The following is a 20,269-nucleotide window of genomic DNA, read 5'->3' as shown; positions in this document are numbered from 1 at the left end:
GCCTTTCTATGTTCTCATCACACTTCCTCTAGGACAGCAGTTCTTAACAAAAGCTTAGAACAAGACATTCATTTTCTATCAGCTTGAAGCCAGGGACTAATTATTTGTAGCATCACACTGGGGCTCACAGAACCCATCTCTGCAGCTTCACACCACAGGAAGGCACACAGGTTTTCACTAGAAATTCAAACTGTAGGATTAAAGTCACTGGGAATGCTGGAATATCTGCCTCTCTGCAGCACTGGGGGTCAGGTACTCCGTGCTTTGCTCTTTGTATTCTCAGGGTAGTAGGTGTTGTGAGGAAAAAGCACATCCTCTTAGTTTCAGGTCCTTCTGTTTTCTTTAGAGGAGTTGTTTCCCTTTGCTTCTAGGGTTTTGCTATGAATTTAGTAGATACTTCTGGCTTCTTGTTTTCTGCATATTCATGTGTATGTCAAACAGTGTTAGCAGCTATTGGTAGGAGGCCTGTGTATTGAATATCTAGGTCTGCCTTGCAGTTAGATGATCTAAGCCTGTGGATCTTTTCCAATAAAGAATCAGCAAATACCCATTATGTCAGGTCATGTTTCTGACCTACTGCAGGCAACGAATTTGAAATGGCCATGTAGCAGCTTGCTCCTGGACTTGCTAGCGTTTTAGTGGAAAAGCAGAGTAAATTAGTCCTCTGTTTTCCAACAATTTAGTACTATCTCAGAAGCAACAGGCCTGAGTAAAAAGGAGAGATGTCTAAATGAAAACCTAGGATTCATCAAGTATCATGGGAAAAGCAGGCTTGCTATTTTTACAGCTTTCTGTACACCCTGGGAGCAGTAGGAACAGCGCTACAAAGAGCACTGCTCTGCAAAAGCAGGCTGCTGGGCAGTTTGATCTTTGCAACAGCCCTGGCATCTTTCCTGCTCCCCATCCCACCACCTCCGGGTGTGGAGGGGCCTCCTGGCTCAGCTCTTTGCCAGCTCTGAGCGTGTTGCTTCTGCTGGTGATACTACAGGGACTGAAACTGCTGGCTTCTAGATCATGAGATGACACCAAAACAGAGACTGGCACCTCCCACGACCATTTGGAGGCTGAAGGTCTGAGCTGAAGACTGAAGGGTCTGAGCTTAGCCTGCAAGAGCCAACCTTGGAGAGACAACTCAGAGCTGGATTTCCAATAGCTTTACTGTCCTCTTGTTCCAGTCACTGGAACTCAGAAATTGCTCCAGTTTGACTTTGTGCTGAGTGCACAGACTGTGACTCAAGGCAAAGGGTAAACCTGCTTGTCTGTCTAAGAAGCAGAAGCTTGTGTGCTGCAGCATGCCTGTTCAGAAGGGGCTTCAGCTGTCCTTTCAACTTCTCAAAATAATCTGAAGCTATTTAGGATAAAAATAGGAGGCTTCAGGTTGTTAACAGCCCCTGTTTCTGTTGTTGTCCATGGATGTATTGCCAGTGATTTGAATGGGTCAGAGGTGGGCTGTTACACTTTAAGCATGGGTGATTCTCCTTACCTTGAACCACAGGAGAGAAAACAATGCTTTATGAAGCATGGCCTTATCCTACTTATTTCCCACCACACTCCTTATTCATAATTTGGCTTTGTATTCATATGTTAAGTTTATTTCTCTTAGTCAGACCTAGAATGTCAAGTCTCTGACAGTCATGAGAGTGAAGAAAAAAACACAAATTACCAGCATAGCAAGGAAATGGTAACTCTAGAGCAAAATGTTGTGATCCCTCTTTTCTTTCATCACCAAGACCTGTAATGTTATATGGTGATTCGGTTCACTGCAATTTTCTGTAATACATGTGACAAACATCACCCGTTTTGTCCCTGTCTGCCTGGTGATGTGGCAGATTGCCTGTGAAATGCAGAAATCATATCTGGTTTGACAAGGTGATTCACTTCAAGGAAAATTAGCTACAAACGAATTCTTGGAATTCTTTACTTCGAAAACAACAGGCAGGATGGTCGGCATTTATAATAGAAATCCTTATGCATGGCTATTATTAAACCAGAGACCATGAATATCAATGTTCATCTCACATGCATGTTAACCCGTTAGCGTTCAGTGTTTGACAAATGCCTTTTCCTGAGGGTGGTACAGGTTAATTGAGGAAGAGAGAACAGAGAGATAACTGCTCTTCAACACAAGCAATGAAAAAAGATAATGTTGCATAAACTCTGGTCTTCTGTGTAATCTAAACTTCGCAAATCCTGTTTTTTCCCTTGTTACACTGTAGTCACCTCTGGAGAAATAAGAAAACCCCCCACACAGGCGTATTTTCCCAATTTGCCTTCATCCTGGAGAGTGCACAACAGAGTGAACCCTGCAGAGTGAACAACAGCAGGTCTTTGTTACGATGACCTTTGCTGAGGGACTCATACCTCTCTTTCCCCTGGACTATGCTCTTCCTGACACTTTTGCCCCTGTGGATTCTCAGGCCTTTTAATGTTCTTTTCAGCAGGCTCAAGTGAAGCATCATCAAGTGCTCCTACGCTGCCTCCGTTACCTCCGACCAGCAGTACCAATAGCACCATTCCATGTAAGTGCTAAATGAGGCCGTTTTAAATGTTCACATGATCATCACTGACACTGACTGACACCATACATATGACAATTTAAGATTCAGTCATGCTTAAGCTATTGCTGCTTAGCAGGGTGTGGTATGTCAGCAGATCCTCCTACCTCTTCCTATGCACTCTTAGCAGGCAGCAAAAGCCAAGTTAGTGCACCTACAAGTACAAACCACTATTTATTTGTTAAACTGTGATAACTTGACCATGTGTTTGGGCCCTTAGGCTCCTTAATGAAATTTCTAGCAATGCAGCAGTAATCTAGACTCAGACGCTTGGAGTCTGGAATTTCTCAAAGAACCTCAGCGTCCATGAGACTGGGAAACACAACTGTGGTTCAACAGAGGGGTGAGGAGATGGGGAGGGGCGCAGGTACCTTCTGTACAACCACAGGATGCATCTCACTTATCTTCTCTTCTTACAGTCAGCTTCTTTAACGTTGATATGAACTTTTCTCTTTTCTACAAAACTGAGAGAGCTCCTGATTACTATGATGCAAGGAAGCTTCTTGAAAATTGGGTGAGTAGCTTTCTTTTCTCATTCTCATGTATTTCTAGCAGGTATCAGATGATGAGGACAGCTGGTACAGAATGCAAACTGATGGGACAGCACAGAAATGAATATCCATGTAACAGTATTGTGGCGTTTCAGAATCATGATATCCAACGCATTTTTAACAGTATAAAATTAGATTCTGAAGGAAGGGAAAAGTGTTGACATTTTGTAAAAATTTTTAGCCATTTTCGTGGGGATTTAGAATTTTGATGACAATTCTAAATTTACAAGCAGGTCTAGATAAAGTATTGATAAACCAAGTTAATAAAAATGCTATTGTTTTCTTTCCAGTTTAGTATCATATTTACTGGAGAAGAATTTTTTGTGACAAACTTTAAAGTCAGGTAAGCCTCTGGCTGTGTGGTGGTGTCATCTTGACCCTCTGTCCTTTGAATGAAATTGCAGCCAGGTTCCAAGTGCCCATTTCACAACTGAGCAGTCCTGTGACATGGGTGTAAACCAAACCCTCAGATCTGTACAGCTGCGATCATGTGAACACCCACATTCTGTTTACTGGGCTTATTCACGTGAAAATATATATCCTGCCTAGTGCAAGGCAAGTAGCTGCTGCCAAACTGAGACCTCATCTTTGGCCATATATATTGGTTCATGATGAAGACGAAACCTTTGCTGCCTCTCCAGCACGTGAGCACTGAGTCAGGTGGGCTGATGGATCTGATATGCCATCCTGGCAATTCAAGAAGTATGGAAATTGGTCCTTGCAGGAGCTGGAAGGTAGGGCAGAGCTCTGGTACCTGCAGGGTTCATTCATGTTAGTACTGCTGAAGCCCTGTTTCAGCGATTGCATGTGAGTGCGAAGGAGTTTAAGGGTCACATCCATCCACAGAGCGAGGGTCGTGACTCCTGCGGGCTGTCTAGTTTGTGTAAGTAGGTGCACAGCAGCTCTTGTGTGGCAGTGTCTAATGAAAGGATATTATAGTTCCAAAACCCTGCCCAGGAACAGTGGTTTGTTGTGTAAGACTCCTCTATTTCATACCTTTTAGCCCAATCCAGCTGTATTCATATCTGAACTGTAAGCAGCTGAGAGGGATATCTAGCAATTTATAAAATTATCACTTGCACAGACATGGAGTTTTATCATTTTATGCATATTTCGACTTCCTACTTTCTTCTCTGACTTCTCCAGTCACTGCTTGCTTTACAAATGACAATACAGTAACACACTGCACTGTTTACAGAGGTGAATCCGATTTGGAAAACCATAAGAGAAGGGTGGGTCCCGTTCTGGAAGAAGTGGTTTTTGCCAGGGTGCATACCTGTTACAGCATTTGTCCTTGGTGATTTATGTAGATACACCTATGCTGAATTCAGGATGACTTCTCTGCTGCAAGGCCTGGCTCACTGTGGTCACAAAATATTTTTTGTAGGTGACAGCAAATGGGGCTTGTTATATTTATATGCTTACTATGAAATAATTATTCTATTCTCTTTTGCTTGCAGGGGTAATTATCCACAAAGCAGTGTCTATAAGAGGGCTCATGTATGTAATTTATTTTCTGATTTTCAAACTTTTTCTTACCTCTGCATATAGTAGTTGCATGGTCTAAATGCTGATACTATTGTGTTTTGCTGAAATTATTAAATATTGACCTTCAATCTGGTAGGTGTACCCCATGTAAATAGTTGGGCTGGAGAGCCACTGTGTCTCAATAGATACTGCTATGTTCTGTGCAGACAAAGGATTGCTGGGTGGGCCTGGCACCATCTGCAAGCAGTGCTTTGCAATAGCCTTCTGGTGAGCACACTCACTGCACAGCGTTAGCTGTAGATCTGCTCTGCTCTCTGCAGGAGGCAGCATCAAGGCACCATGATGTTCTGGTTTATTCTGATGTACCTCTAGAAGTACTGTGAAACAAAAGCTACTCTAGAGAGTCAGGTCCCAGTAACATTTAAAGCAATTTGCTCTAGTTTAATGAGCACACTGAGTTTCTGTTGTTTGCTTTCCTTCAAATTCAACTTGTGTCAGTTGATTCTAATGAGCTTCTAATTTTTTGTGTCCTTCTATGCAAACTGAAGATGAAGGTAAAGCAGATGTCACAAAGGTAAGACCCATGGTTAAGAACTGGGTTTCCATAGTTCATATTGATTTCATTTTTAGAGTCAGGAGGAATTATAGCCCTCCTTAGCTGTTTTAGTTTCAGAATAAATGTGGAACCTTTAGCTGTATAAAACAGAAAAATACATGTGGATTCAGTAATTCTTGACTTGGGGAAATGTATGTGAGCATCCGAGGTTTCCCTCTCCTGCTCCATGTCTTGGGAGGCTCACAGTACTTCCACGGCGAGCTGGGAGGTTTATGCTGCACTGTAGGAGGTGGGAGTGAGTTGGAAACACCTGAAACATCCCAATCCTATGGAAATCTCACTCATTAGTCCTCAGCTGAATTAGAGGTCCATTGAGGTGATCCACCTACAACTGAGAGCTGGCTTCTTGCATCTTTCTGTCATGTCTGAAGCCACTCAAAGAGAGAAACAGTCTCTTCAAACCTCCTAAAGTCACCAAACATAGTTATCCAGAAGAATGGCTGTTTTGAGGAGAAAAACCTGGAATCCAGTCAAGATAACTGAAAGCAGTTAGTTAAATCTCAGTTTTCCATGGAGCCTTGGAGTCTGCCACCTCTGTTTAGACACAGGGGTGCTCAGGCACCTCATCGTTTTATGACTAGCTCACTCCAAACTTTAAAACATGGTTGGAAAATGCTTGCTTGTGACAGATGTTCCTTTGCCAAGATAATGTGATTAGGAAACTGAGGTATTTACCATGAAACTATAAGATTCTTGTATCTGTATTCCCAATAATTTGTACTTTAGAAAGCATTTCCAGTGATAAGGTACTAGTGTACACACATTTGGTGACATTTGCCGACATTTGCCATAGGGCTGCACTTACGGGGAACAAAATACATACATAAATGATCCAACTCAGTATAATTTTCTGGGTTACTCTCTAATTCTGTAGCCATTTATAATTGTGAAATGATATTAATATGGTAGCCTTGTTTGTGTATTCTATTTGTAGCTACACCTGTAAGGCCATTATAAAGGCCACATCACCTGAAATACAAGAAGTGCTGAGTCTCAAGATCAAACAGTTGTTGAATGACACTTACAAAGAGGGACCACTATCCTTATATGTGAAACCTGAAGATGTGGCTGTCAGGGCAATAGGTAATACTTCATTAAAACTTAATTGGAAATCACTTGCTTTGTAATTCTGGCTACAAGTGTTTTATTGCATTTAAATTCTGTGGAGAGGTTAAGCTACAAAACATCCTTACAAGTAGCCAGACTGACCTCATCTGATGCTGTCGAACATCTTGCAATGAGAGCAAAATCAAAAACTTGGGTTCCAGATGAACGGAGGTAAGCTGAAACTTGAATCCTGGTGCCAAGGCAGGTCTGAGCACCTCTGCACCGAAGGCAAGGTCAGGGTGAGGCAGCTGCAAATCCAGGATCCCCTGCTCACAGCCCGTGCCCCAGAGCCTGGCTACTGAGGGAGACCGGAGGCAAACACCGAAACTAAACCCATTGCCGACATTTGCTTAATGCCAGCACATATTGAATCGAGCCTCAAATGGCAAATAATCTTTTTGTTGGCTTGGTTACAATCTCTATCGCTCCTTAAAATACAGAACTGAGCCAGAGATAAGAGCTAACAGGCTGTACCCAAAATTCAAAAACACATTTTATACCAGACTTACAAAAGATCAGCTGCAGACAATAAAAATACAAGCCTGGAGGAAAGACATTGATAGGATAATGAGGGGCAGTGTGAAAGCACCTTCCGATAGATTAGAAAAGCCCACAGGATGTACTGTCATTAAACACTGTTTGTGACGCTGGGAAACTAACATTTTATCTGAGGACTGACCTTGTCAGATAAAAGAGAAAAAGATTGTAGAAGAACAGATTAAATATGTAAACAAAATGTTTTCTTGCAGCCAGTAAACTTGTAAAATACTCCTACCCAGTCTGCAAATTACATCTCATTCCCATCAGGAAAGGAGGTCCAGAGAACAGCTGGGGCTCTGGGTGTCAAGGGGTTCTTCTTTTCGACTACTAAATCTTTTTAAAGAGCTTTTATGTGCTTCTTCCTCAGCACTAATGGATTGTCCAGAAAGCTTTTCACACACAACCTACAAGGGGAATTATTCCTGGCCGCTAACAAGTCCAGCTACCGAAGCGGAGGTCAGCTGCAGGAAAAACCCTCTGCAGTCCGCTCGGAGGAGTTGGTGAGTGGTGAGAACGTCTCCTTTTGGTTCTTGCAGGGCAAACAGGAGGGAGCTCTGGGCTGTGCGTGGTGGGGAGCCAGATGGCAGTCTGTCATGGCACGCCGCAGCGCCATGCCAAGGAAGATGCCAAGCACACGGAGCCAGTCCCGCACGGGCTGCAGGGGCAGGGCGCCTCGCAAGATTTCCACCGTCTGCAGCAAGCGCCGGCCAGCCTAGTAGGAAAGTGACTTTCTGCCTGAGCGGGGAGGGGGAAACAGAGGCACTGAAGCATTTTGTGTCACCCATTCATGGCTCTCTGCCCTCCAGTGCCTCCAGATGCATTTCAAATTGCTCTGGCATTGGGCTCTGCTTCCACTCTGCTAAATGAGTGCTAAGTCAGACCTGGCTTGCAAGTCAGCTTTCAAAATTGGGCTAATAAATTACATTCTTAACTACTTAAATGGGAAATATGAGGAACATTAGATATTTATTAAAGTTAAAACATTAAAATATATTATTAAATATTTTTTCTTGTAACAATGTACACTGTTTTAATTTCTCAGTGCAATTAATATTGAACTTCAGCAATCTTTCTGGAAGAAACCAAATATGACCGAATGTAAATTACTGGAAGAACTTCCAAATAATATTTTAGACCTCCACGATATCACAATAACGGAAGGTAAGGCACCAGATACTTCAGTGACAAGGTGAATCAAAGTAAAAATAGTTACACTCAGATAATGCTGATATTGGACATCTGAAGAACTGAAGTGATAAGGTTGTTTTATGTGCACCCTATTTACCTGGTCATCTTAAAGTGGTTTTAATGTAGATGAATTTTGCAGGTGCTTCAAAATTCTCTAGCTAGCACTTTGAAGACTTGTCTCAAATCCTACACTTAGATTTAGAAGTAAATAACCAATGAATAATGTGACAAGTTTTGCCTGTCCATACTCTCTTTGATACTGCATCAAAGTATCTCATAATATCTCATACAAAGAAGCCCAAGTCAGTGTATGGAATTGAAAACTTTGTGCTGTAATTCATGTAAGCCACAAAATAACCTTTACCACCTAATTATATCTTTTTTAAGCTATACCAAACAGTGCAAGTTGTTTGAATGGTGAACAAAACCAATACGATAGCTTATCCACCTACTCAGCAGTTCCATCAAATAATAGATCATTGAAAGATATCTGCAGTTGCATACAGACTGTCTGACTCCCAGGGTGTAAAACTCTGCTTCTATAAAAAAATTATAGAAGGATGATGAGATGATGAATGGCAAATACAACTTTTCAAAGTATACCATTCAGAATTTGCTTTTGCTGCTATACCAGTTAAGCAGTATTTGGGGAGAGGGGAGGATCTTGTGTAATTCTGAACTCACAAACGCTAGTAAATGTGTCCAAGGTTAAAACTAAATATTATTTACAGATATTCTTTATAATCCAAAAGAAGGTGATAGTATTCTTAGGAGAAGTACATTGTTTTCGTCCTTTAAAATATAACCCGAGATATCCAGATTTTACTCTGAAGTTTTTACCAGTTTCATTGACATGTTGAGGGCTTACTGACTTATTTTTGGGACATAATTTTGTCATAGATCAGCAGCATTATGACCCTATAGAAAGAGAAGAGAAGCAAACTAACTTCTTGCTTTAACATAGAGAGATGTAGCTATATAGCTAGACATACAGCTATGCCACATAAATCATCTGTATTCTTTTTTTTCTTTTAGAAAATGCACAAGATGTTGTACAGCATATTTTATACCTCTTGCCAGATGCAACACCGAATATGGAAGAATTGGAAATCATTGCAAGTAAAATTTCGGATATCGTAAGGCTTGCAGATATAAGCACAACACTTGCAGAGTCTATATTGTCTGTACTAAACTATATTTTGCTGCAAGAAACAGAAGATCAGAACATTAGGAAAATGACCAATAGGTAAGTAAGATAACTTGTCCAGAAGTGGCTTCCTAAGCTAAAATGACACCACAGAGTAATTCATTCAGTCTGTTAAAATATCACCACAAGAGTTAGCAATTTCTGTACTTGGATCTTAAACATGTTTGTGGTTCTTAGCAGCAGAGACTGGTTATTGTGCTGTCAAAGGTGCTTTTACCAGAACCAGTTCTGCAGAGTTGTTCTCTGTGGGCATCTCAGCCTGGAGGTGGGTCAGGGAGGCTGCCGGGCTGCCGGCCCAGCTCAGGGCTGATCTTTACAGCTCAGCAGCCAGGTCTGTTGGCAGGTCAGCCTGGAGACACGTGTCTGTTCCACCAGCACACCAGGCTGGAGCGCTGTATCTGTGCCGATAAAGATTTTTCAAACATAGCTGTTCAAGCTTAGACTTCAAAATCTACATTTAGGGTCCTATGTCCTTTACATGATTCTCACACGTGCTAAAACTGAGGTTGCTAGATAACTTGAAAAACATCTCTCCTTTGAGATCTTAAAGGTAACTCAACTACCTGGTTTTGAAATGTCTGGCTTCTGTGGCTGAGCAGCACACTGTTCAGAAAACTACTGCCAGCCTTTACAAAGGCAAATGCACAGAGTTTACTCATTTCTGATTTGGGCAAGACAGCTTACCCACTTCTCACTGCACAGCCTGAACCTTCAAGTAGGAAAGATTATTCTATTTTGCACAGGCAAATCCAGTGCTAACCAACAGTGTAAGAGATGTGGTGTTCATCATATTAAAAAGTCTTTCAGCATTTCTCATATGGAAGACTGCGCCTATCTGCAGTTTTCTCTCATTTAATGTAAAGCAATATTTTAATAAGAAATATTAAAATAAGAAATATCAAAAGAAAAATTAAATTTCCACTTAAGTTCTAGGTTGGCTGTAGACTATGCAACAGCCCCATTGTTTGCACTGGACATCTATGCATTGCTTTTTCAAACTCAGGAGTCCACAAGAAGAAACTACCAAAAATAGCTTAGAAAATCTGCTGGAGAGAAAGCACTGAGTAGCATCGTGATCCTTTTGGCTGTATGCTCTCTCTTCAAAGTCTACCGCACTGCGGTGTGTGGAGTGGGGGCTGTGATAGCTGCCAGCACTCTACACCTCTGCCTTCTCAAATAGGCTGTGGGGTTTTCTGAAGTGAACTATCCATTACTTCGGATTCGCCTCCTGTGAAATGTAAGGGTTTAGGGACAAGGATGATATTCTAATAGGCTCTGGATTCCTGATCCTTAATGAGGATGGAGTTGGTATGTATGAGTTGTAATAAAAATGTCTTTACAATTTTTATGGACAAGAGAATCTTAGGTATTTTAATTTCTCCATAAATCAGACCTCAGAAGGGCACAACCACTATGGTGATACCTGATGACTGCTAGCATATCCTCACAACAGCTATTATGCTCCTTTTTCCAGGCCTCAGTAGAAATTTTTGATCCCAAGTATTCTGAGGAAGTTGAACTCCAGACTTTGCAGCTCTAGGGCAGCTGTGGCTGAAAGGTTCCTATGGGGGTCCTTTTGTGTCTGGGACCAACGATGCATGAAGACAACACCAGGCAAAGAAGGACAGGAAGGTTTTCCTTTAGTCTGCCAGGGCCAGCTGTCATACACATTTTCAGTAGAGTATCATCCCTTCTTGCATACCGCTGAATAGCTTTAAGGGTGACCAAACATGTGGAGCTGTTTCTGACTCTTGGTACACATGACTATTAAACAACATTAATTTACTGCTTCCTTTGGATTCCAGCCTCTTCTCTCTACTTAGGAAAAAAACCCACTGAGAGCAGGGCCCAGAAAGCCTGTGAAATCTCCATCCTGAGAGATATTCAGAGCTTTACTAGACAAGACCCTGAGCATCTGACCTACCTTTAAAGTATGCTCTGCCTGGGGGAGGTGGGGAGCAGGAGTACAGACCTCCAGAGGTCCCTTGCAGACTAAATTATTCTGGGTCTGATATTTTACCTGAGGGTACAATTAGATGATTGCAAATAATGAAATTAGCGGGTTTTACAACTTCCTGCCTTCCAGATAAAATTCAGTGTTTGACCGGGTGTGAATTTTGACTCAGGTCTTCCCAGAACCACAGGAAGGTTGTCCCCACAGGAGGGTATCTTCCACCTGCCAGACTTTCAGTCTACCGAAACACGCTGCTTACCATCACCTGACCCTGTGCCAGACAAAATGCTATCCTCCCCAAGATGGACCCATTCTGCTCTAGTGATTGGCCCTTGTGATCATCAATCAGAGCAGAGGTTTTTAGCTGATTGTCTCCTGGATGCATATTATGAAGCCAGGAGAACATTTCAAAAGCTGTCTCTCTCCATTTTTTTTTTTTTTTTTTTTCCTCGCTGTTGCTCTTGGTAAAGTATCCTGAAGACAACTGAGGAGATAGGCTATAAGGTGACTTACACAGAAAGAAATACTTCAGTGATAACCACTTCCTTGGCTTTGTTGGTGATGCGTCCAGATCCCAGCATGTTTGGAGGACTGGCCTTTGGCGTTACCTCCTACGACAAAGGTGTGGATCTCAAGGTGAGACCAAAGCATCACCCCAGGGACTGCTGAATAAACCACACAATCCTGCTATTTTGTACCGTTGTGTGTTTGACCTGATGAAGGCAGCTCTCAGCATGTCGTATCTCTCTCCTGCAGATCAGTGTTCAAGAAAACCCTTTCAAAATGGCCCCGGCTTCGGTGTTTTTGCCAAAATCACTGAAGAAATTCCTAGGAATTGAGCACTCTGACCCAGACAAGCATTCAAAGATCCAGTTCAAGTTTTTTGGCACTACTTCACTCTTTGCGGTAACTACAACTCCTAACAAACACTAACGCAGCAGTAATTGGTTCAGCTGTTCTTAGTGTGTACAAAAGAAAAATCCCAATAGCGTCATCTGTTCTGGGCACATTTAGCATCAGACTGATGGAGCACTAAGAAATGTGCATAGAGAGTGCACCCAGGCAGCAAAACCTTCTCTGTAGCAACGATGCTCTGAGAGGTGTCTGTAGACCTTAGACTTTTTGTTCATTTTCTGTAGCTGATGTTATTCTAATACTTCTCTTCTGTAGAAAAGAATATACCCTAATCTTCCTCTGATAGTAAGCTCTTGCTTAAGGAATGTGCATAGCACATGTCAAATATCATGAAAATAATTTCAAGATTTATGTCTCCATTAAAATAATAGCAGCACTGATATGCAGCATTTAGGACTATTCTAGCACTTGCTATGCTTTCTTAACTTGGGGGGGGTGGGTGAGTGTAATTTGAAAGGGAGCTATTTCTTTTGGTATGATGGAGCATACAGTGCGCTGAGCAATGCTTTTCACACAGAAGAAGCACTCGCAATTGTGTCTACTGTCTAATGAGCTTAATGATGTACAACTGCATGTTTTGATGTACTGAAACGATTATACAGCTTTCTCAATCCAGCTGATGCATCTGAAACTCTGTTCTGCTTCATCTGATGTGAAGACTGTCTCTGAATTTGCAACTAACTACATTTTCTAATGAAGTAGCAAGGAGCTAAATTACATCAGGCATCCCTTGGTGTTTAGCTGATCGCCATTTCCAAGAAATACAGTTTAAAAAAATGGAAGCAGGAAGTGCTTGGATTTTTTTTTTTTTTTGCATGCGTGTATTTTTCCACTGCAGGATGACAGTTTAACGAAGGAGAGGTTGAATACTTACGTTGTGAGTGCCAGCATTGAAAACGCATCAATTCAGAACCTTAATGAGCCTGTGACTATTACTCTTCAGCACATAGACCAAAATACGGTAGGATGCCTTCATTACATCAGAGACATGTTGAAGTAGAGCCTATTTCACTTACCCTTAAAATAAACTGGCAATGGGACAAATAAGCTTAAAACAATTCGCTGCCTGACCTCTCCATGATATATCAATCAGAACGTTGACAGGCCACACAGATCTTGATGTTTAATTCCTGCAGGTTAGTAAAGCTTGAGTCTCCACTAAATCCATGTTTAGCAGCAAGGGACATTTTCACTGATTCCTTGGTTTGATCTGGGCAATTTTTTTCAAGGAATAGTTTATTTGCTGAAAAACTGTCAGGTTTTGGATTTGACTGAAATGATTTGTACTTGCTCTGAATTCAGCAAATTGTTTTAGTCACCAGAAGAGGTAAATTTAAAAAAAAAAAAAAAAACATTGCATAGATGTTTTCAGAATTAATTTGCTTTGTTTTGTTTGAAAACGATGTTTCAAAACTAAAATCTATCATAAATTATTCTTGATGGGCATGGGTCAAACTTGTTGACTGGGTTCCACCTTAACATTTTTGTGTTGCAACTGTTTATGGTCCAGCCCTCCCCCCCCCCAATATATTGCAAATCCAGGGCAGAACAAAATTATCCAATAAGATGAATTTGATTAAAGTTCAAGTTAATGAGAGCTTGAAAATGCTGCTTATATGGCAATGTGTTCTTTCCATTCAGTTCTAGCAAATAAGATATACGCAGAAATTTCATCTAGATATCCCCTCTCTTCCGTCATTTTTACTCCACCAGGCCATCTGGCACCTCTCAGATTTTTTTCCTCGACCTTTTAAAAATATCCTAATTAAATGTTTAATGAGATATCATCCTAACCTACATCTCTGGCTCTCTGCCTAATTATATTTGACAGTCTACAGATCACACATCTTAACAGCTTATCTGTTAGGGTGGCTTCCTGTAAACTCTGTGCTTTATTAGACTTTATTAATAATAAAAGAAAATGAATCTGTGCCTTGGGAAAGTTTGCTGCAGCATTATGAGTAATAAACTAGAATGTCCCCAAGGGAAAACATTGCATTGAATACCCATTTAAATCTGTTCAGCTGTTTGCAATATGCAGGCAAGCTTTATTTTCTCTTAGGTGTCTTCCCTGCCTGGTTTCAGAGACAGTGGAAACACTGAAATTCTAAAAGGTTTTCTTGTGTTGAGAATTGGCTTTGGTTTTTATTGTATAAAATCTCAGGTTCTTATTCTAGGTCTTAGTCATAAATTTTGAATTTCACCAGTAATTCAGTATGACATCTCAGATACCACATGAAGCCTACGAGATCAGACACTGGAATTGGTCTAAGCTGGACAGCTTGTCAGATTTTTCTGCTGTCCTTGAAAGACAATACAAGATACAGAATGACTGGGGAAACTGGGAAAATCACTGCCTCCCAGGATTTCCCTTGGTAAAGGAGAAGGCAGAAGTTGGGATCCTCTGCTGGTTTTCAGTGCCATGGGTGAGATGGCTGATATCCCAGCTGGTTCCCAATGACCAAGTGCCCAACTGCTCCTGAACTGCTGGCACCCTCGGTGACCTGCAGACCCTTGGCGGCACCACCATGCAAACAGCCACAGAGATCAGGGGGCTTTCAGGACATGGGAAATCAAATCAAATTGCCTTAGTTATAAACCCTGATTACAGGCAAGATGCACCGTCTGCAAGTGCAGGTGGTGTACAGACGTACTGAATAAATGTCACAGCCTTCTTTTTCTCTGATTTCAGGGTAATGCAGCAGTGCACTGCGTCTTTTGGGACTTTTGGAAGAACAGTAAGTGTTATTTACAGAGCTGCCATGCTTGCTCTGTCACCAGCCTCACAGAGCCTTTGGCTCCTTGACATTGCAGCTTGAAACTCTGAGGCTGTCCTGTTGAGTCTGTTCCTGGTTTCCATTGACATTGACTCCTTGGCAATCAGTGCTACTACTAGAGGATACATGTCTGGCATTGTACAATGGTGCATCCACATGAATAAGAAGACTTAGACTAAAAAAAAAAAGCAGAAATGCAATGAAATGTCAGATGACCTCACACTTCAGGGAAGTCAGTGAGGGCTTTGCTGTGGTCAAGTCTTGAATATGGCTCAGGTAGTCAACAGACACAGAAGTACTGTGGTAACTCAGAACATGTGGGAGGGGCTTTTCTCTGCAATTACTGGTGTTGGATTATATATAGTTTTTAAATCAGGAGCTTAGCTTCTGAGTATGTCATACATGCCACATAAACAGGGTCAGAAGGGAAGATTTGGATTTTTCAATGCTACGCTTTGCCTAAACAAACCTTCTGCTCTGTAAATATTTCTTGCCGTCTGTGTTTCCACACCCTGCAGCATAATCTAGTCCAGCGCGCTTTTCCTTACCTTCCTGCTTTCTCCATGTGCAGGCATGTAAATGACTTCAAATATTTCTTCATTCCACCAAAGGCTTTCATCCAAGTTTTGAGGTTCTCAGGCAACTATATAAGATGTGTTCCTGTGTGAAATCTCACTCGTGTGCTGCTAAATGACCCTGCAATCTGTACTAACTTGAGCTCATATTCACACATTCTGCGTGCTGCAGAGCTATAAATGACTGAGCATGACTAACTCTGCTTAAAAATCCCTTTTTCTCTATTACACAGATGGACTGGGTGGTTGGAATACATCGGGGTGTGAAATGGAATATACAGATATGAATTACACAATCTGTTTTTGTAACCATCTTACCCATTTTGGAGTCCTACTGGTAAGTACTCTGTGAATCATCTCCAAAAAAGTCCCGTGGCACTAAACAAAGTCATTGCTAGTTCTGGGGAGAGATGGGAGATTCATATCTATACAACCTGTTAGATATCTGCAATTTTGCCAAAATCAGTAATAACAAACAAAACAGTTATAATAATTTTTATAGTATAAAGTCCTCTAAATGTCTCTTGCTTCATGGCAAATTCATTTTACAGATGTTGTTTGTGCTTCTTTGCAATGTAACCTAATCAACGTTAATGTGTTATGTGCTGCGTTGGAAATACTGTGTTAAATTTATTACCTGCCAGTGGCAACTAATGATCTTACATCTTCCTGAAAGTTTTATCTATGCTCTGTCAGAAAGGGAAGTTTAATATAAATACAGGAGATGTCATTAATAGAGAGAAAACTGCCTCTAAAAGTTGAATGTCAAAAAATTAGATGACTGCCTGAGAATGGGCTGCAACAAATGCAAAGGGATAGGCAAATTCCAAGGAAATGGAGTAGATTAAAGTTCTCTAATCCCAGTGGGATACAACCTACATGATGGGGCAAGGCCATCCCTTGGCCTTCAGACCCTTGCTCAGCTCCCCCTAGAAGTCACCATTACCCTGCTCTGAGAGAGGCATGGAAGCCCTCCCTTGAAGTAAGAATGTGACTTCTACAGAAAGGAATTTAGATGTTACAGATTTCAGGCAACTTGACAAAGTTTCCATTCAAGCAAAGAGAATTCAGTCTGATTTTAAGGTCACACCTCTTCTGCACTGCCACTTGAGTGATCAGCACAGTTCCGAGTATTTAACAGCACCTTCGATTGTACATCAGAGATGTAGGTTACTAGTCTGAAGCTTGAAGTTTCACCAAATAGAAGAGAAATTGTAGCAGGCAACAACAATGCCCTCTCGATATTACTCCTGGCAGCAGCTGTGGAGAAGAGGGATGCTTTCTGGATGTGCAGGATCCTCCCGCGCTCCAAGACATTTAGCAGGTTTGTGCAGTTCCCCAGCGCGGCAGCTGCCACTGAAACAAAGTAGAGTTTCTCTTACAAAGCAAGCTCCCAGTGCAAAAATTTTGGCAAGATCCTGGAATCCTTGTTGAACTTGTGGTTTCTGAAGTACAGATTTTCTAGCCTCACAACTTATTGCTGGGCACTTTAAGTACAGTATATTTTTACTAGGTTAGATATTCTGTAGGACTATACAATAAGAAACACATAAAAACATGAATGGAAACTTCCCAGTAAGCAGAACAGAAATTGATTTCTTTATCAATGTGAAAATGTGGGAAGCAATTTTCTTTATCTGCTATGGCAAACAACAGTGATTCTTTATCTTGTGTCATAGGACTTGTCCCGGACAGAGATAGATATCACACACGATCACATATTAACTCTGATAAGCTACGCAGGATGTGGTGCTTCTTCCCTTTTTCTGGGTATAACACTGGTGACATATCTAGCCCTTGAGTAAGTCTGATCCTTTTTCTTATATCACTTTTAATATTTTAGCAATAATGAATTTGCAGCAACTACTGGAATGTTTAGTAATATTTGATGCTGTGATGCATAGGAGGGAAGACTGTGAGTGGACAGTATACATATTGCTTTAGTCTGATCTGTGACTGTGGTGAAATAAAAGGGATTCAAAAATTCATGCTTCAATATAAACACTAGTCTGAACTTTTCAGCAACTTCTATGTTCCTAAATTTCTGTAATTTCATAAATTTACCCATGGACATGGGTAAGATATCATGCCAAGAATCTGGAATATTCCCTGTGTATTGACTGCACATTGGATAACACCAGCAGTCTTGGATATTCCCTGTACATTGGATGGTATCAACAGTAAAATAGGGAAACTTTTCTCTTCTCTTGCTCTTAGTCTTTCTTGTGTTTTGTCCTTTTGGATAGGTTTTGTTTTATACTGTATGTGACCGTAGCTCCTGGCATGATGGGACCCTAGACTTAGGTAACTGTGGGGGCTTTCACAACCTAGTAATATTGCAATAACAATAATATTTGATGCAGTAATGAAAAGATGATGTTACGTCTGTCTCTCCTCCACCAAGTGTGAAAAACCTAGCAGGTCTCCATACGTATTGAAGCTCTGCTTTTTCAGGCTGGGAGATCTGCTTCAAAAACAAACTAGTGATGTGATATAAACACCAATGTAGATACAATTTATACCACAAGAAGCCGATTTGTAATATGATGAATATACATTTGTGCTACTTCGCATTAGTGAATGCACCCAGCACAAGTCATGCAGTGATAACCTTATGGATGTTCCCTTTCATTTTAGAAAGCTGCGGAGAGACAACCCTTCAAAAATCCTGCTCAATCTTTGTGCTGCGCTGCTGATGCTGAACATGGTCTTCCTCATCAATTCCTGGCTGTCCTCGTTCAACCAGCCAGGTCTCTGTATCACCGTGGCCGTGCTCCTTCATTATTTCCTTCTTGCAGCTTTCACGTGGATGTGCCTGGAGTCTGTTCAATTTTACTTGGCTCTTGTTAAAGTCTTCAATGTTTATGTCCCAAAGTACATCCTAAAATGCTGTATTGCTGGCTGGGGTGAGTAAGTGTCTTTCTTCTCCACTTCTGTGCTTGGTAACTTCTCTAAGATAGGGACATATTTGTAAAAGTCAGGACACTGAGCTCGTAGGATGACACTGAGCCGTAAGGATGGATTTCTTCCCACACGCAGGTTCAGTTTAAGTTTCTTCTGCCCAAGCAGACATTAGCAGAAAGTGCCTGTTGCTCCCTGCACAGCATCACATGCAAGGAAAGGCAAAAGTGGGCGTAAGGAGCTGCTCTCCCTACCCCTCCTGTTCTTTACAGGAATGATTTATGGTACCTCATGTCAGTGGATGTGTCTGAGGAAGTATGAGCTGCCCACAGTCTTTGTCCCTGCATTGGTGATGCTCAGAGGTGATTCTGATCTCCTTCTCCAGGCCTCATGTCCCTACCTGCCATTTTATAAATGATTCCCCCATGGGGGCTGGATTTGGCTTTCATTCATAGCTCTCCTGAGGACTTCACTGATTCACCTTTTCTCCAAGCACTGAGTATCAGATACTTGTTTGGGAGAAACATAACAGAAAGGATCCAAAACGCTGGCTCAGCTGTTAGAGAAGGTGTTCTCAGAGGCACTGACCCAGAGCAGAATTTGGTCTGTATGTTTTGGGTCACCATTAGATGCTGTTTTAAAGGGGGTTTTAGGCTTTTGAATAGCATGCAGTGTATCATGATCTCTATCCTTAGATCTGATGTCACTCATAATTGTTCTCAGGTGCAGCCATCCATGATGGTGGTGTTGGCAGCAGCAGTTCTCAAAAGAAAAGCCAAAACTGAAAGAAATATGGGAAATGAGTGGAAGGGAAGATTGCTAAAACACTGTCTGGAAGATGTCTGTCAGATCTTAACACAAAATGCTGTGGTCTGCTTATCTTTTGACACTCTGCTTTTTGTAATAATCAGTTGGTTTTATTTTACCAGATTGGATCCCTTCTGGAGATGTTTGAACACTCATAAACATTTTGCAAACACAGATATTTTTATGCCTACTCATTTGTAATTTATATAAATAAGGAGATTAAACCTGCTATGCCACACATGTAATTACACTCATTTCAGAAGGAGCTTTAGAGGTAGAGCTTGATCCTAAGATGTACATGTCTGCTGTTCTCATCAGAGATTATCTGATCCGATATCTTTCCACAGTCTCCATTTTTAAATTTTTAATCTAAGTATCTCTTTTTCTCTTGCCTTCCATATTAGGAATACCAGCTATTGTAATTACTATTGTGCTCATTATCAATAAAGATTTTTATGGCAATGGATCACATTCTGAGAGCAATCCATTCAGCAATTTGTAAGTATAATACTCTAAGCTTTCTGCTGGTCACTGGAGTAACTTAAAGATACAAGAAATAACTAGAAGGCAGCAACTTCTCTCTTGCTTTTGTCTTTCTTCCCCCCCACCTTAATCCTCTCCTTTTAGTGGTTCTGGCTCACAGTATAATTTTGGATGTATGGCTACCACATGGAGTAACACTCGCATCAGTGGACTGGGCCTGAGAACAGGGAGGGCTTCTGCCAGTCAACTCCATTTTACTTTCTGGAAAAATTTATTTTTTTACATCACATTAACTGAGTCTGATGGGACATTTTTATATGCTCCTACATGTTCTAGATTTCTGGCAAAACCTAAAGGCAGAATAATTGTTCTAGTATTTTAAACATTTGCTTCTTTTTTTTTTTTTTTAATCTCCATTCATATCGTTGTTTCTTCAAGTTCCTTTATTTAAATCATCTCAACCTCCTCTCTTTTCTAGTGAGAAAACATGGCATTCTTTCCTCCTTTTTAGAAACGGTTTTATAGCAAAGAATGCTTCCATTTTTTTTTCACCTGCTTTCTGTTTAGCACAATCTGATCACTGCTGGTGAAGATTACCTGAAATA

The 20,269-nt window shown here is 41.1% G+C and overlaps 1 protein-coding gene across 1 annotated transcript in view; it reads left to right on the top strand.

The window, feature by feature from the left end:
- Positions 1–20,269, top strand: part of ADGRG4 (adhesion G protein-coupled receptor G4) — a 31,036-nt gene that overhangs the window by 6,912 nt on the left and 3,855 nt on the right. The window contains exons 3-19 of the mRNA XM_042807554.1: positions 2,442–2,519; positions 2,975–3,069; positions 3,397–3,449; positions 4,567–4,606; positions 5,143–5,168; positions 6,145–6,293; positions 7,225–7,357; positions 7,900–8,018; positions 9,081–9,291; positions 11,677–11,842; positions 11,963–12,112; positions 12,960–13,082; positions 14,814–14,859; positions 15,707–15,810; positions 17,153–17,274; positions 18,111–18,379; positions 19,586–19,679. Of these exons, the coding sequence (XP_042663488.1) occupies positions 2,442–2,519; positions 2,975–3,069; positions 3,397–3,449; positions 4,567–4,606; positions 5,143–5,168; positions 6,145–6,293; positions 7,225–7,357; positions 7,900–8,018; positions 9,081–9,291; positions 11,677–11,842; positions 11,963–12,112; positions 12,960–13,082; positions 14,814–14,859; positions 15,707–15,810; positions 17,153–17,274; positions 18,111–18,379; positions 19,586–19,679 (1,978 nt within the window). The remainder of the gene's footprint in view (positions 1–2,441; positions 2,520–2,974; positions 3,070–3,396; positions 3,450–4,566; positions 4,607–5,142; positions 5,169–6,144; positions 6,294–7,224; positions 7,358–7,899; positions 8,019–9,080; positions 9,292–11,676; positions 11,843–11,962; positions 12,113–12,959; positions 13,083–14,813; positions 14,860–15,706; positions 15,811–17,152; positions 17,275–18,110; positions 18,380–19,585; positions 19,680–20,269) is intronic.

Source organism: Tyto alba, unplaced genomic scaffold (assembly GCF_018691265.1).
Source record: "Tyto alba isolate M040663 unplaced genomic scaffold, T.alba_DEE_v4.0 Super-Scaffold_5, whole genome shotgun sequence".
Taxonomy (NCBI): Eukaryota; Metazoa; Chordata; class Aves; order Strigiformes; family Tytonidae; genus Tyto; species Tyto alba.
The sequence above is the reverse complement of the archived record's forward strand: the minus strand, read 5'-3'. Positions and strand labels throughout refer to the sequence as shown.